The 17,984-nt window shown below is 42.4% G+C and overlaps 1 protein-coding gene across 7 annotated transcripts in view; it reads left to right on the plus strand.

Moving 5' to 3' along the window:
* Positions 1-17,568, plus strand: part of FAM114A1 (family with sequence similarity 114 member A1) — a 79,645-nt gene extending 62,077 nt beyond the window's left edge. For all 7 annotated transcript variants that reach the window (XM_010365805.2, XM_030923159.1, XM_030923163.1 and 4 more), the window contains 6 exons: positions 330-421; positions 2,715-2,876; positions 3,943-4,082; positions 7,573-7,645; positions 12,787-12,840; positions 15,270-17,568. In XM_010365805.2, coding sequence (XP_010364107.1) covers positions 330-421; positions 2,715-2,876; positions 3,943-4,082; positions 7,573-7,645; positions 12,787-12,840; positions 15,270-15,371 — 623 coding nt within the window. In that variant the 3' untranslated portion in view covers positions 15,372-17,568. The remainder of the gene's footprint in view (positions 1-329; positions 422-2,714; positions 2,877-3,942; positions 4,083-7,572; positions 7,646-12,786; positions 12,841-15,269) is intronic.
* Positions 17,569-17,984: the final 416 nt, after the last annotated feature.

Genomic DNA, 17,984 nt, shown 5'->3' on the forward strand with positions numbered 1-17,984 from the left:
TTTCAGCAAATAGCTGCTGACCACCTGTAGCTGTGAACAAGACAGGGGAGGTCCCTCCTTGCCCTCTTCTTGCCTTTGGGTTGGCCTGGGGGTGTCCCTGCAGTAGCTGCCAAGCAACAAGACTTCAGCGGCCCTGCACCTGGATGCATCTGCTGCCTCACTGCCGTGCTCTTGAATGGAAGACATTCATCTTTGCCCGGTGGCTGGCGGGCAGGCTGCTACAGCCTCCACTTAGTCTACCCCAACTGCAGATTGTAACATTGGGGGAGCTGCCACATCCTGAAGGATGAAAAATAAATCACGCTGCTTCTGTCGTGTTCTATTTCTAGGCTCAGAAGAAAAGGGAGAAGAATTTGCTCGCACGCTTACAGAACTTCTCTTTGAATTACATGTGGCGGCCACACCTGACAAACTCAATAAGGTCAGCACTGTCTGATTTATAGTTTCTCGTTTAAAAAAAAAAAAAAAAAAGCTGCAGGGAAGAGTCTCTGTTGTAAAGTTCCAGAGATGCATCTGAAATGGAAAACCCCCAAATCTTATAAGGCGTAGTGCCGGGAGAGGAGTTTGAGGTCTGTAACTAAGATTTGAGGAGGGGCTGGGCGCGGTGGCTCATGCCTGTAATCCCAGCACTTTGGGAGGCCGAGGTGGGTGGATCACCTGAGGTCAGGAGTTTGAGACCAGCCTGGTCAACGTGGTGAAACCCCATCTCTACTAAAATACAAAAATTAGCCGGGTGTGGTGGCACACGCCTGTAATCCCAGCTACTTGGGAGACTGAGGCAAGAGAATCGCGTGAACCCAGGAGGCCGAGGTTGCGGTGAGCTGAGATTGTGCCACAGCACTCCAGCCTAGGTGACAGAGTGAGACTCCATCTCAAATTTAAGAAAAGGGGAAAACGGCCTGTAATCCCAGCACTTTGGGAGGCCGAGACGGGCGATCACGAGGTCAGGAGATCAAAACCATCCTGGCTAACATGGTGAAACCCTGTCTCTACTGAAAAATACAAAAAACTAGCCGGGCGAGGTGGCGGGCACCTGTAGTCCCAGCTACTCAGGAGGCTGAGGCAGGAGAATGGCGTAGACCCGGGAGGCGGAGCTTGCAGTGAGCTGAGATCCGGCCACTGCACTCCAGCCCGGGGGACAGAGTGAGACTCCGTCTCAAAAAAAAAAAAAAGAAAAGGGGAAAAATGAAAAGATTTGAGGAGGCAACATAATGGAATGTGGTGATGGAGAACATGCTAGACTGTGTCATGAGATCTGCATTTTAGTTGTAATTTTACTAGTAACTACCTTGTGACCTTGAAGAAGTCACTTACCTTTTCATGGCAAAATAGAATGTTATGCCAGAGCGGTAGTTATCATCAGATTAGGGGAGAGGGAAAGGGTGCAGAATCACCAAGAGGCTTTTTCAAATTTCACCCCCGACCCCTGTAAAGAAACATGCCAGAATTCAGTAGAGAGAGGCAAATCAGCCAGGTGAACCCCATAGTTCCTCCACCTGGAAAACAGGGGCTTCGTCATGTCTAAGACCATTCCAGCTTTAACAATCTGGGTTCCTCTAATAATACCACGGTGTGTTTTGCAAGTTAGTACAAGGTCTTGCTGTGAAGTTTCTTTAGAGGCCATGATCATTAATTACTTAAAACTGCGTGATGTTTTTCCATTCTCTCTCTCTCTTTCTTTCTTCTTTTTAGCAAGCAGTGGTTTACATAGGTACTCACTTATCCGGGTGGGTGAGGAAAAGGGCAGAATGAGGAGGTGAGATGAGTAATTTCTTTATCTCTGATGGGGTCACTGATTCTGGCAGGTCAGCGACTTGAACACAGTGGGAAATTGCCTCATTCATCTCCGTGCAGCACCTGCCACTACTCAGAGGGGGCATGTGGTGGCTCTGAGATTCCACTGGCTTATTTGCTTAGGTTTAAGTCTTTGTCTCTATTAGGGGACACACTAAGGACAGTTTTGTTGGGTTTTCTCTCCCCAGATCTTCTTGCTGTTAACTTACCATTCAACACTCTGATATTTTTAACTTTGGCGTGTAAGATTTAAGGTGGGAAGTAAGTTTAAGCCCCAAAACAACTTTTACTTAAGCAAACAGCTTAAACTATAATGATAAAATTGGAGTGAGTCTGCCCTTTCATTCTAAATTCAGGGAATAACAGGTAGGGGAGGAGGTTTCTGATTGTTTAATTGAACCATGATTTTGTAGGGCACAGAGTGCATAAACTGCACTCGTGTGAAATTAGACACAGAGTAGCACCAGACCTTTCCAGCAGCCCTTCTCTTCTCCCCCTTGAGGGTGGAAGACCTGTCATGAATCAAGAAACGCAGAGCCTTTCTAACATATATTTTGTAAAGTACCATTATTCTTTTATAGATGGTCATGAAAAGTGAAAAACATACTATAGATTTTTCAATGTGACTGCCATTTTTATTCTTATCTGAATATCATTTTTAAATGCTTTCTAAAGAGTCCTCAGGCCTGCATTGTTCTTTCCATACTTTCTGTTCTGTCCCTTTTTTCTACTTTATATTTGCCAGAAAGCAACAACAAGGTTATCTTTTTAGGGGGCTGAGAAATTGCCCCGTCATCCTCCAAACGTAGGGAGATCTATTCCTGAAGGCTTAGAGACACTTGATTCTTGTCTTGGGGTTGGAATGACTTAGGTTTCATATTTGCACCATAAAAGGATTGTTTGGTTGGGGACCGTTGCAGGCCATGAAGAAGGCTCATGACTGGGTGGAAGAGGATCAGACCGTGGTGTCAGTAGATGTGGCAAAAGAGTCCGAGGAGGAAACAAAGAAGGAAGGAAAGGAAGAGAAACCTCAAGACCTTCAAGAAGACAAAAAGGAGGAAAAGAGAACTAAGACCATAGAGGTAAATTTATTCTAGGGTGTCCACCTACAAGGTAATAAGAGTGTGTTCATTTTATTAGCAGCTTAATTTTAATTGAGGAGAGGCCATTTCTTTTTCATTTGTTCCATATTATAGAAATATAAGTAGGAATGCAATAAACACTGAAATTTCTCTATGCCAAGATAATTCATGGTTTAACACAGATTTTGTCACTTTTCTCCATAGCTTTACAATTATAATTTAAAGGGACAAAAATCTTTAGGAACATAGTTGATTTATCTTTAGAGTAGAATTTCATCTTATATGCAAATGTGTTACTATAAAATGTCTTTATGCCCCATAACTAATGAGGTCATTGAAGCCTTTAAAAAAATTCATTGCCATAGTTTTATTCTGTAATTTAATAAATTTATGTGTGCATAATTTATATCCTGCCTATGTTCAATAAAGGAGTTTGTAGTAACTTCATCTTACATCGAGTTTTAATTTTAAAGAAAGTAACTTTTTGGCTGGGCGCGGTCACTCAAGCCTGTAATCCCAGCACTTTGGGAGGCCAAGGCAGGTGGATCACCTGCAGTCAGGAGTTCAAGACCAGCCTGGACAACATGGTGAAACCCCATCTGTACTAAAAATACAAAATAATAATAATAATTAGCAGGGCATGGTGGCATGTGCCTCTACTCTCAGCTACTTGGGAGAGTGAGTTATCCGAATCACTTAAACCCGGGAGGTGGAGGTTGCAGTGATTAGATCACTGTAAGGAAAAATATCCATTGAGCTCTGTTCATTCAGCCAGCCTTCCACACACCGTCTTTAGCACCTGCCTGTTTTGCACCCAGCATTGCTGTAAGCCCTGGGAATGCAGCTGTGAACAGACTTGCCACATCCCTGGGGACCTGATGGCACTTCTATCTTCTGGCAGCATTGCACTTAAAGTCTTAGATATGCTCCTAGTCTTCAGGTTAACAATTTCATGTTATATTTGTGGTATTTTTGAAAGAATTATATCACTTCTACTGTCACAGCATTTTTTTAAAAAAAGCGTCTGCTCAGTAAAAAATTTCTTCCTTGTGTTTATTCATTTCAGGAAGTATACATGTTGTCCATTGAAAGTCTGGCAGAGGTAACAGCACGCTGTATTGAGCAGCTTCATAAAGTAGCAGAATTAATTCTTCATGGACAAGAAGAGGAAAAACCAGCTCAGGACCAGGCAAAAGTTCTAATAAAGTAAATAAATGTTACTTTAAATTCTTATTTTCCCAGTTCTATATATAGGTACCGTTCAGATACACATATACACACCCACACCCTCTAAGCCACTAAAAGATTCAGATTTCTTTTTGTTTGTTTTTGTTTTTTGTTTTGCTGAGATGGGATCTTGCTCTGTCACCCAGGCTGGAGTGCAATGGCATGATCATGATTCACTGCAGCCCCAAACTCCTGGGCTCACGCCACCCTCCCGCCTCAGCCTTCCCAGGAATTGGGACCACAGGTGCGTGCCACCACATCCAGCTAATTTTTTAATTAATTACAGAGACAAAGCCTGGCCATGTTGCCCAGGCTGGTCTCGAACTCCTGAGCTCAAGCAATCCTCCTGGCTCAGCCTCCTAAAGTTCTATGATTACAGGCATGAGCAACCATACCTGACCAAATATTCAAATTTCAAGTCAACCAATTCCATTGTTCTATGGTCATCTTAAGAAATAAGGATTTCTCTTTTTTTTTTTTTTTTTTTTGAGACAGAGTCTCGCTCTGTCACCAGGTTGGAGTGCAGTGCCGTGATCTCAACTCTCTGCAACCTCAGCCTCCCAGGTTCAAGCGATTTTTCTGCCTCAGCCTCCTGAGTAGCTGGGATTCCGGGTGCACACCACCACACCCAGCTCATTTTTGTATTTTTAGTAGAGATGGGTTTTCACCATGTTGGCCAGGATGGTCTCCATCTCTTGACCTCATGATCTGCCCGCCGCGGCTTCCCCAAGTGCTGGGATTACAGGCATGAGCCACCAAGCCCAGCTGGAAATAAGGATTTATTTAACAAATGCATTACGTTAGCAAGAAGAAGAAGACTTAACTAGCCATCCTAGGAATTATTTATGAAGAGATTTAAGGGAAAACACACTAAATCATTCAGAGGCATGAAATTGCTTATTTAATAGATCAGAGTCTTAGAAGTAAAACCTTTTGAGGGTAATTACATTTCCAACATACATATATGAATAGAGAAAGGACACTTTAATGTAACTTCTAACTAGAGTCACAAAAATAGGCAAATACACTCCACTGATCCTGGGGACTTATACCAGCTCTCCATGTTCCGAACTCTGGTGATGACGGTTGCTAATATTAACCAGTTCACTTTTGGGTGGTATGTGTGCACATATGTGTTGTCCTGTATCATGTTCTTCAATAAGTAATAGCTACTGTCATTAGTTTATTAAGTCAAATACAAATATATATACATAGCATATATGAATATGCAATCTAGTGAATATACATGAAAATAGTTGGTATGGAGCTGAAAAATAAGCCTTTACCTTTTATGCACATGACTGTGTACTGTGATATGGAAAATTAACATAGGCCTAAGTACCCTCATGTTATTAGACAGACACAGGAGCCAAAATAGAGCCCCTGAAAATATTCAGGGATGGACACACACAGGTCTCAGCACACTCAGTTTGCTAGCTAACTAGTCTTTGCTTATTACTGCTTTGGCATTGTAGGTTGGGGAGTAAGTTTATAGTGGAAAGATCTTCCAAAAAGTCAGCATTAGTGTCTTTGTACTGGCGGCATTTTTCCTCACTTGTAAAGATCTGTCATCTAGTCTAGATTTCCATATCTAAGAATCTAAAAATCAAAGTTCTTATGAGAACCACATAATCCCCACCTTAATATTCCTAGAAAGAATATGCGCTTGCCTAAACATTTAGAAGGAAGAGGAAAGAACAAAGTCAGAGAAGTTGAAAATGCTGAGGACAATCTGTAGGTACTGGTTTATCTTTGCAGTACTAATTGGAAAGAAGAGGGCCAAAGTTCAGAAGCCCCTCGGTATGGAAAATGACCTTACTCTTCACTCCTTTCTGATTCCCAACCCTGATTGTCCTGACCTTACCAAGCTGCACCCAGTCTCTGGCTTGTCTGTACAATAAGTGCCTCCCCACCCACCTGCCCAAGAACATAGACTGAATGGCTCTGGGATATCTCCTGGCTTTACACTTGACCCTTTCTGCAGACAAGTTTTGGATAGATGAGTGGGTGGGTGGATGGATGGATGGATACAGCTCATAAAAATCTGTATATATTAGATAAGGCCTCTTTTATCAAAGCAAAACTTACCTCTACTGACTTTACTAGATCTTTGAACATGTAAGATTCTTAACTTGGGGTTATTGTTCGTCCCATAGCATTTTAATCACTATTTAAGAAAGCTGTATGCACTAACTGATAGAAAACTATCAGACCCTACCTACATTATTAGGTAATTAGATTGTTGTCCATTTTTGTTGTCATCCATAGTGTTAGGATAAATGTTGTTTTCATTAAATCTTTGTGTGTATCTTGCATTATTTTCTTGGGATAAAGTTCTAGAAGTGGAATGCCTAGCATAAACTCAGAATTTTGGTATCAGTATTAAAAACATATTCTATAGGATCTTTATTCTGAAGCATATAATCAAAACATAATCAAAGTATACAGAGTCACCTGAGTTTGAATCCCTCCTCTCCTGCATGTCCTAAGCAGGTTACCTAACTTACTTACTTTCTTTCTTTCTTTCTCTCCTTCCTTCCTTCCTTCCTTCCTTCCTTCCTTCCTTCCTTCCTTCCTTCCTTCCTTCCTTCCTTCTTTCTTTCTTTCTTTCTTTCTTTCTTTCTTTCTTTCTTTCTTTCTTTCTTTCTTTCTTTCTTTCTTTCTTTCTTTCTTTCTTTCTTTTCTTTCTAGGAGTTTTGCTCTTGTTGGCCAGTCTGGAGTGCAATGGCGCGATCTTGGCTCACTGCAACCTCCACCTCCTGGCTTCAAGTGATTCTCCTGCCTCAGCCTCCCGAGTAGCTGAGATTACAGGCACCTGCCACCACGCCCAGCTAATTTTTTTGTATTTTTAGTACAGACAGGGTTTCACCATGTTGGTCAGACTGGTCTTGAACTCCTGACCTCCGGTGATCCACCCACCTCGGCCTCCCAAAGTGCTGAGATTACAGGCGTGAGCCACTGTGTCTAACCACCTATTTCTTAAATGTCCGATTTTCCATCTATATAAAATGGAAATAATAATATAAGCCATAAGGTTACCCTGAGGATTAAATATGATCAGGCACACAAAAGTGTTTAACATAGTGCCGCAGTGAATGTTCCTGATTATTTTGAAATGACCAAAAAGCTGGAAACCAGCCATCTGGCAAGCGTGTGTACCTCTACACATGTGGAGCTCAAGGCTGGTATTTTCCTGCACATGGTTTTCATTCAAAAAGAGGTCAAGTGAGTTGGATGATTATTCTTTAATTAAGCATGGAAAGAAAACCAGGATTAGATTAAACTGTGATTGGGAATCTTGGAAGATGATTAAGGAAAACCGTCTGACTGCACATTTCTGTAGAACATCTTGAAGCGTGTGTGGCATTCTTTTAAATGTCATAATGAATTAGTATCAGAAATGGTCATGACAGTTCAATTATTTTACCTTATTGAAAACATCCAAGCCTCATTTTTTTTCTTCTTTCAGATTAACTACTGCAATGTGCAATGAAGTGGCCTCCTTATCAAAGAAGTTTACCAATTCTTTAACCACTGTTGGGGTAAGATTACAGTCTTGATTTTTTTTTCACCTTTTTTAAGGGAAGTATGTCTGTGAGGGGCTGTGAGGAAATGTGGAGTTGCAGCGCCTTCTTTAGTAGCTCCATAAAACTGAAGCTGTGCCATGATGTAAGCTAAAGTCAGGCCAAGAGCAGCTTCTCTAAGGACAGGCAGTTTAGGACTCTCCTGACTGGGTTCCAGCCTTGAATCTGCCATTTCAGACATACAAGATGTTGGGTGAGTGAGTTTTCAAACCTCTATGAACCTCATTTTCTTTGTTTGTTTGTTTGTTTTGGTGTGTGTGTGTGTGTGTGTGTATGTGTGTGTGTGTGTTTGGAGACAGAGTTTCACTGTTGCCTAGGCAGTGGCATGATCTCCCCTCGCTGCAAGTTCCGCCTCCCGTGCTCACACCACTCTCCTACCCAGCCTCCCAAGTAGCTGGGACTACAGGTGCCCAGCTAATTCTTTTGTAATTTTAGTAGAGACGGGGTTTCACCGTGTTAGCCAGGATAGTCTCGATCTCCTGACCTCGTGATCCACCTGCCTCGGCCCCGCAAAATGCTGGGATTATAGGCGTGAGCCACCATGCCCAGCCTGTTTGTTTTTTTTTAAAGTTTCAGATGAAAGGTTCCTTTTATTACTTAATATCTGTGATATATGTAATTCAGAATCTCTGTTAAAATGATTAATTTTGAATATTCTCATTCACTGTTGGCCTCAGAGCCTACTTTATAAACCATGCAAGATAAGAGTTTTCTTTTTCTCTTTTTCTTTTTTTTTTTTTTTGAGACTGAGTCTCGTCCTGTCACCCAGGCTGGAGTGCAGTGGCACAATCTTGGCTCACTGCAGCCTCCACCTCCTGGGCTAAAGCGATTCTCCTGCCTCAGCCTCCTGAGTAGCTGGGATTACAGGCACACGCCACCACACCCAGCTAATTTTTGTATTTTTAGTAGAGATGGGGTTTCACCATGTTGGCCAGGCTGGTCTTAAACTCCTGACCTAGTGATCCACCTGCCTCGGCCTCCCAAAGTGCGGGATTACAGGCATGAGCCACCACATCCAGCCAAGATAAGAGTTTTCTTTGCTTCATTGTAGCACTTGACTTTGACCAAAAGAAAAAAAATGTTACTGATTGGCTCAAGTGTTTCTATTCTCAGGGTAACAAGTCTGAAAGGCTCAGCATTCACTTGGTGGTGTGGCCTCTGGTTGTTTTCTTTGGCAATCAGGCATGTTGTATAGCTTCACCTTAGTGAGCCCAGTGAAAAGTGGAAAATATTCCCTTTCACCTTCCTGTTTTTTCCCTTTAAAACCGTGAATGCAAAGTCTAATGATGTTCTCCATGAGAAACAGCAGTTTTACTTCCTATTCTAATTAGGTTTTTTTTTTTTTTGGTTTCAAGTATATTAGTTTCCTAGGGCTGCTATGACAAAGTACCATCAACTGGGTTATTTTCTCATAGTTCTGAAGGCTAGACGTCTGAAAGCAAGGTGGTTTTGGGGTCTTGATCTCTCCAACGCCTCTAGGATTCTTCCTTGCTTATTCCAGCTTCTGGTAGCCCCAGGTGTTCCTTGACTTGTGGTTGCAAAACTCCAGTCTCTCTGTGTGTGTCTTGAGATGGCTGCTTTCTCCCTGTGTCTCCACATCACCTTCCCTCCATGCGTGTCTGTGTCCACATTTCCCTCTGCTTATAAGGACACCAGGCCTATTGGGTTAGAGCATGACCAGTATGACCTCATTCTAACTTATCACACCAGCAACAACCCTGTATCCAAATAAGGTCACAGTCTGAGGTGCTGGGGGTTAGGACTTCAATATGTCTTTTTGCAGGGGATCCAATTCAAACCGCACCAGGAAGCAACAGAAACATGTTCCAAAAAATTTAGACAGAAAGGAGGCTTTGTGAAAGGCAGTGGGGGAAATGAACCGCTGTGGGGACCCAGCACCAGAGCTCATGCATACTCTTTTTTTGTTTTTTGAAACTGTGTCTCGCTCTATCATCCAGGCTGGAGTGCAGTGGCGCAATCTCAGCTCACTGCAGCCTCTGCGTCCCAAGTACAAGCGATTCTCATGCCTCAACCTCCTGAGTAGCTGGGATTACAGGCGTGGGCCACCACTCTCAGTTAATTTTTGTATTTTTAGTAGAGACGGGGTTTCACCATGTTGGCCAGGCTGGTCTCAAACTCCTGACCTCAAGTGATCCACCTGCCTCGGCCTCCCAAGGTGCTGGGATTACAGGTGTGAGCCATTGTGCCTGGCCTACACATACTCTCTCTAAAGTGCTGCTATGAATGTGACTCAGTGACAGCAGCCGTTCCTAACCCTGTGTCTTTCCATTCAAAATCCTGGTTCCTGGGTAAAAAGGTTTGAATAGCTCATCAGCATGGGTCACAGGTCCACCGTGGCTTCACTCAGCAGCAACCGGGATCAGTGTCTCATTGTGCAGACCCACCTGGCTTCTGGGGCATGCCCCCTCCTCCTCCTCAGGCCAAGAGCATTTCTCAAAAGAAATGAGAGATGACCATGGACCTGGCTGTCACCCAAAAAGACACCTGTCCCCCACACTTCTGTCAGTGGCTCTGTGAAGAAGGGGTGAGCTACGCACTGCCTATTCATTCTGCTGTCAAGAAATCTGACCTGCTTCTCCTGTTATGTTGGTCTAATTTCAGGGTTTCAGCCTTGTATACAAGCAGAATGACAAGGGAGGTGGAAGCTCATTGATATGATAGGCTGGATAAAATGCATTTGCACCCTCGGTGTGGTCCAAGTTACCTCATGTCCATGGACTTTGATATAAACACTAGGCTTGCAGAGAGGTGTGAGGTCTTAATCAAGATGGAATAGCTTTGGTGACTCCAGTTCCTAAGGCTCTATTGTACCTCTTGTCCCCCTTTTCACAGTTTACTAAGTCAGGAAACTGAGGCCCGGAGGGGTGAATTGATTCTCCCAAGCATCTCAGTAGATCTCCTAATTCCCAGTTGGTTATCCACCAGATACATCAAACAGATACCAACTCTTTGGTTCTCCGTGTTTGTTTAGGCTTGAGAGTGTGAATGTCCGTGTGCATGTTTGTGTGTATTCTATTTTGCATGATATGTGTTAAACATTAATTTATCTACACCAGTGGGTAGTATTCACGATATTGCTTTTCATTCCTTTTCACATATTGTATCCCAGCACAGTGCTTCTCAAACCTTAAGGTGCACATGAATCACCTGGAGATGTTGTTAAAATGAAGATTGTTATTCAGTAGGTCTGGGACGAGGCTGAGATTCTGTATTTCTAGTAAGCAGTCAGGTGATGACAATGTTCCTGATCCATGGTCCATAGTTTATGTAGCAAGGCTGTAGCAGATGGCTGTGCACTTGAACTTACATATATTTATATATACACACACATGTACAAGTGTTTGCATGAACAAAATTGGGACTACACAGTTTATCATTATGGGGAAGAAAAACCTGAATCTAAAATAGAATTTAGAAAGGCCATCTCACCACAACAGTACCTCCAATCTTGTGCTGTGATGAATCATTTACATCAAGTCAGTGTTTCTGTTCTCTAAAGCCGTCATTATTCATAATTTGAAGTTAATGAGTGTATATTGCTCTCTAGACTCTATTTAAATTGCTTGCATACCTCATTGATTCTGAAAACCATTGTCATCTTATTGCCCTCATTTGATTACATTTTAGAGGTTTATTGATAATCAAATAAACATGAAAGCAAATACCATAATGGATTTTCTGGTTACTTACTAAAATGACTAGGTTTTTAAAGAGGTTTCTCCCAAGACTCCATTATGATTTCCCCAGGAAGACATTACTTCACCGTCAGTAGAGTAACGTCAATGAAAGTGGGCTGCTCTGGGAAGATATATTTAATGTATGTGTTTTTGTTTACTCTGAACTCTTCCAGGTACTGTAAGAGAAGCTAACTTATTAACATTGCCCTCTCTCTCTCTCCAATCCCTTTAATGGTAAATGGTCTAAGAGTAGATTGAACTCTTAGATAGAGAAGACTATTGATTGATAGACCAATAGCGTAAGCAAAGATAATGATATCAACTCTGCCTCTCACTTTCATTTTTTCTTTTTAGATGGAGTCTCGCTCTGTCACCCAAGGTGGAGTGCAGTGGTGTGATCTCGGCTCACTGGAACCTCCACCTCCTGGGTTCAAGCAATTCTCCTGCCTCAGCCTCCCAAGTAGCTGGGATTACAGGCACCCACCACCACGCTCAGCTAATTTTTTTTTTTTTTTTAGTAGAGACAAGGTTTCACTATGTTGGCCAGGCTGGTCTCAAACTCCTGACCTCAGGTGATCCACCCACCTTGGCCTCTCAAAGTGCTGGGATTGCAGGCTTGAGCCACCGCACCTGGCCTGCCTTTCACTTTTTGAGCCCCTGCTTTATACCAGGCACTGCACTCTGTGCTTTACATATATTTGCGTTTTTCAAATGTAGATCTGCAGACCTGTTTTCAAGTTGTATTTAAGAATGTCTTAATTTTGCTGCTCTTCTAGAAGATGCCCTATAACCAAGTTCCTATGTTTGCATTTAAAAGAAGAAAGAAAAAAAAGAGTAGACCAGGGCTTAGACTAGGTTAGGTGAGTGAGGGACTTAGCTGCAAAATGGAAGGGGGCCCAAAAAAGAAACAGAAAAAAACCTCAGGAATCTAGATAGATATTTTAATGAAATATTTTAAAATAACAATGCCAAAATATTATGATCATCAAAATATCAAAATTTTAAGTAAAGACAGCATCCAACCCTCTGCCTACACAACTCAGCCTCCCTCGCTTCACTCTTATCCCAGACCTGCTATGGAATTTACATCGTGAAAAAGGTCTCGGTTTCAATTTCTAGCTGTGTGACCTTAAACAAGTTACTCAGCCTCTCTGATCCCTATTTTCTCCTCTTTAAATTGGGGTTATCATGATACCTGCCTACCTCCTAGGATTTCTGTTGCAACTAAATGAGACTAAAAGGGTGCAGCAGCAGGTATGAAGCCTGGTCTGTAGGAAATATTCTGCTTCCCCTCCTCTTCCTCTGTAGGAGATCCCTCAACAAAGTCAGTGTATTACATTTTACGTGGCAAGCCTGTAGTACGAGCACTAATCTGTCAATTTCATACTTCTGATTCCACAGAGCAACAAGAAGGCCGAGGTCCTCAACCCCATGCTCAGTAGCGTATTGTTAGAGGTAAGTGGTCTCTGGAGAGAAAGTGCTTCTGAATCAAAGTAAATGTTAGAACTGCTTCTTCTTTTTTTTTTATCTTTTGTCTTTCTCCCCCACAGCAAATGTTATTGCAATTCTGCATCTCATCATCAAGTCTGTTTTGAGTATATTTGTGTGGCTCAACCAGCTGTAAACCCTCTGATGAAGCAACAATACCTAATTTTCAAGAATTCCTGATTATAAAAAGAAACGCTAAGCTTGCACGTTATTTCCGTCACTGTTTGCTCCAGCAGAAGCAGATTTCTGCTGCCAAATTTGACACTAGATTTAACCCTGTGATTATTGGCTGCATTGAGGGGTTATTGCTCATCGGTGATTTTCATTAAAATGGGCACTTCCTTCGATTTAGAATAACCTTTGGTTTAGCTGGGTCTAATCTCCAAGCTGGCAACAATGACCAGGAGAATGTTTAGCCTATGCCCTGTCGATGACAAGGGCACCATCCTCTGTGCCTTCTCACTCTGTGAGCTGCCGCTCACTAGGACTGTGCAGCATCAGCTGTGTTGACATAAAGCTGCCCCGACCAACACTGCTGTGTCTTTGCCAGAAACGGTCGCCTAAGAGAGAAGAAAAGAGGTCCAGGAAGAATTCTCATTCTTGAATCACAGGCACTGTGTTCTACTTGTAGAGGAAAGGTAGAAGATTGGTAGAGGAAAATCTTCTGTTAGGGGCTAAACTATAAGTCACAGCCCAGGGCACCTAGCTGAAGGCACAAGGTGTTAACAAGCTAAGTTTGAACATGGGCGATGCATACATCATAGGATTTTGCTCTCTGAGGTGGCTGTCCATTGCAGAATTTGGAAATTACAAAAGTTCAGGAGGGCTACTGTATTAGTCCATTTTCACACTGCTGATAAAGACATACCCGAGACTGGGCAATTTACAAAAGAAAGAAATTTAACGAATTCACAATTCCACGTGGCTGGGGAGGCCTCGTAGTCATGGTGGTAGGTGAAAGGCACATCTCACGTGGCTGCAGACAAAAGAAGAGAGCTTGTGCAGAGAAACTCCCCTTTATAAAACCATCAGATCTCATGAGACTCACTATCACAAGAATAGCACTGGAAAGACCTGCCCCCATGATTCAATTACCTCCCACCAGGTCCCTCCCACAACATGTGGAAATTGTGGGAAATTCAAGATGAGATTTGGGTGGTGACACAGCCAAACCATATCAGCTACCTACATATTTATAGCATTGCTTAGGGGACTTGCACCTTACGGTTAAGGAAAACGACAAAGGTACAGAAATAACTAAGTGATGGCACTGAATATTATTGTTTAGGATGCAGCTGCACAGTAGGATGGCATCAGCCAGAAGGAATAGAAGCTGTAGGGGTAGGTCTTGGAGGGACAGACACAGCTAAGAGAAAACTTGGCAGTCAGAGGCAGAATATGGTACAAGAAAAATCTCTCCCTTGGCCACCCAGAAGACATAAAATTAACTTACCATGTCAGGTATGAGGAATATAAGGTCAAATGTATTTTCTGTTTCCCCAATAGATGTTTTCACATGTTTTAGTTACCCTAGCCTTTAAAAGGCCTCTCCATCCAATACTGTGTGTTAGTGCACCACAAAACAGGAATAATAATGTCAGCAATGCCAACCAAGCAGGAAGTACCATGCATAGGAGGATAACAGTGTTCAAATTTGCTGTGAATAACTGCCCAATAATATCTCCAGTTAGCTTTATGTTGATGATTCTTATTTATCGATCTGTAGGGTAGGACAAACTGACCTCCTTCATACTGTGTTTTTGTGTTATTTCAGGGCAGTAGGGTTGATCTGGAAAAAGGGATAGATAAGACAGGAAATACCATGGGCCAAAAATGTACACACACTGATGGATCTTGAAAGTCCATAGAAGTGGCTCACGCCTCTAATCCAGGACTTTGGGAGGCCGAGGCGGGCGGATCACGAATTCAGGAGATCAAGGCCATCCTGGCCAACATGGTGAAACCCTGTCTCTACTAAAATACAAACAAATTAGCTGGGTGTGGTGGCACGCGCCTGTAGTCCTAGCTACTCGGGAGGCTGAAGCAGGGAAATCGCTTGAACCTGGGAGGCGGAAGTTGCAGTGAACCAAGATTGTGCCCTGCACTCCAGCCTGGTGACAGAGCAAGACTCCATCTCAAAAAAAAAAAAAAAATCCATGAAAATGATTTGCCTCATCTCGAGTAAATTGTTCTCTCTGTTAGTATAGATAATTGAGAGCTGGACATGCCCCATCCAAAAGCATGTGTTTACACTTGCTTTAAGCACCAACATTGCAAGATAAATACAATCCAGTATTGGGAAGTGGGTTGAAGAGTGGGGACATTATCCAATTGGAAGAATTGTCAAGGTTGAACTATGAAAATAACCCTTCAATCTCATTTTTCTCCTCTCGCAGGGCTGCAACAGCACGACATACATACAGGATGCCTTCCAGCTGCTGCTGCCTGTTCTGCAGGTCTCACATATCCAGACCAGTTGTTTGAAAGCACAGCCGTGACCTGGCCAGACTCCATCTAGTTAAAGGAGACAGCTGGCCGCCTTGCCTCAATATGTACCATTTAAGGGGATGTTCTCTGTGCACCTGGCCACAGACACCCATTTGAGGACACTACAAGCAATTTTGCACAGACAATGTTGAGAATGCAAATTTAGAGAGAGTTATCATTTCTCTCAATGTGTATAATTATTTTTACAAACAATTGTGTTTTCTTTAAGTTAATTTAAACTTACACGGCTTATATTGAAAATTTCCTTTCATCTGAAATTTATTTACAGATATTCATGTTCATTTTCCTGGTTAAGCATGCTGTATTTAAAATTCATGGGCAGACCTTAGGCTTTTTTTTTAATCCTTTAAATTTCAACCTTTAAATGTTCCGTTCTTATAGTATTACTTTAAATCAATTCTAAAACTGAACTTTGTTTTGTTACATAAATGTCGCAGGCAAAAATAACACTACTTATGGATTTTACGTATTATGGTAAAAAAAGGAACATATGGTCATTCTTTTTTTTTTTTTTTTTTTTTTTTGAGATGGAGTCTCGCTCTATCACCAGGCTGGAGTGCGTTGGCACAATCTCGGCTCACTGCAGCCTCCTCCTCCTGGGTTCAAGTGATTCTCCTGCCTCAGCCTCCTGAGTAGCTGGGACTACAGGCATGCGCCACCACACCCAGCCAATTTTTTGTTTGTATTTTTGGTAGAGACGGGGTTTCACTATGTTGGCCAGGATGGTCTCGATCTGCTGACCTCATGGTCCCCCACCTCAGCCTCCCAAAGTGCTGGGATTACAGGCTTGAGCCACTGTGCCCAGCCAGTCATTCATTCTTGCAACAAGCGTTTATTGAGCACCTACTGTGTGCTCACAGTAAAGAAACATGATCTTATCCCAGTAGAAGTAGATATTCTGAAAGAGAATAATTCTTAAACTGCTTAAAACAGGGGTCCCCACCCCCAGGCCACAGACCAGTACCAGTCCATGGTCTGTTAGGAACCAGGCCACACAGCAGGGGGTGAGTGGTGGGTGAGTGAGCACAGCTTCATCTGTATTTACAGCTGCTCCCCATAGCTTGCATTACCACCTGAGCTCCGCCTCCTGTCAGATCAGCAGCAGCGACATTAGAGTCTCACAGGAGTGTGAACCCTATTGTGAACTGCACATGCGAGCGATCTAGGTTGTGTGCTCCTTGTGAGAATCTAATGCCTGATGAATCTGAATCTAACGCCTGATGATCTGAGGTTGAACAGTTTCATGCCGAAACCATCCCCCACCCCCATCCTGCTACCCCCAGTCCGTGAAAAAATTGTCTTCCATGAAACTGGTCCCTGGTACCAAAAAGGTTGGGGACCACTGGCTTAAAATACCAATAAATTTTTAAACCCTAAAAACTTTGAAGAACAAGGTAAATTCGTGGGGTTTTTTTAATGTCCTACCCTTTAATTTGTTGTATTTTCCTATACTTTTTACACTATTTTATCCCGAACTATATATATGAGGTGAAAATATATATGAACAGGGATACTGAAGAGTATTTACTTTAAAATTAATTTCTTATGATCACAAGCACATGATGGCATAATTACAAAGCTTGGAAGTATTCAGATAGAAAATCAAAGGCGTTTCAATACAGTAGAATCCCAGGACTGCATTTTAAAATCGCTTCACAGATCACACTCGCTGGTGGCAAATATCATCATCGTTGCTGAAGGACAGAAAATACTGATGTGTGTTTTAACTAACCGGTATATTGATCCATGAGAGGCTGCACAGAAGACCATGCAGCCAGGAGGTGCACTGTCAGTGGCTGCTTCTCCTGAGCTCCACACCTTCATTGCAGCTGCGTGTTCTATAGAATACACCTGCTTCACAGCCCCATGGACATCCCTACAGGCACTGTCATGTGAAGCCTTGCCTAGTAGCTCCCTCCAGTGCAAATGAAGCTCATAGTTTTGCAAGGGGGAAACCTCTTGTTCACATATCCTTTGATTCCCCTGATGGAGTAGACTGCCTTTGTTCCATACAGGCAAAGTAGGGATATTTTAATATCATCCTACTTCTTATTAGCCTTTCATTTGTCTATGTACTGTATTTCATTTGTATGTCTCCTGAAACATTCAAATGGAAAACATAAGAACACTTTATGTACAATCTGGAAAAAAATTACCTGAGAAATCAATTAAAGATTTTTCCCCTTTTCTGATTGCCAGAAATGCTTTTGTTATTAAGTCTAGAGAATGATTAACTGATGAAAATGTTGCAGTTACCTCTTCGTCAATTTTAGATTTTTTATGTGTAGAGCAGAAGAAATGATTTAGCTTTACAATTTCTTCACACTGGTTTTTTGTTGTCGTTTTGTTTTTTGCATCAGATGGGTTTAGACATTAAATGAAAATGTAAAAGAGAAACAAGTGGTGGGGCACAGTGGCTCACACCTGTAATCCCAGCATTTTGGGAGGCTAAGGTGTGCGGATTACCTGAGGTCAGGAGCTCGAGACCAGCCTGGCCGACCCTGTCTCTGCAAAAATACAAAAAAAAAAAAAAAATAGCCGGATATAGTGGCTCGCGCCTGTAGTCCCATCTACTCAGGAGGCTGAGGCACGAGAATCGTTTG

This window comes from Rhinopithecus roxellana, chromosome 2 (genome assembly GCF_007565055.1).
Source record: "Rhinopithecus roxellana isolate Shanxi Qingling chromosome 2, ASM756505v1, whole genome shotgun sequence".
Taxonomy (NCBI): Eukaryota; Metazoa; Chordata; class Mammalia; order Primates; family Cercopithecidae; genus Rhinopithecus; species Rhinopithecus roxellana.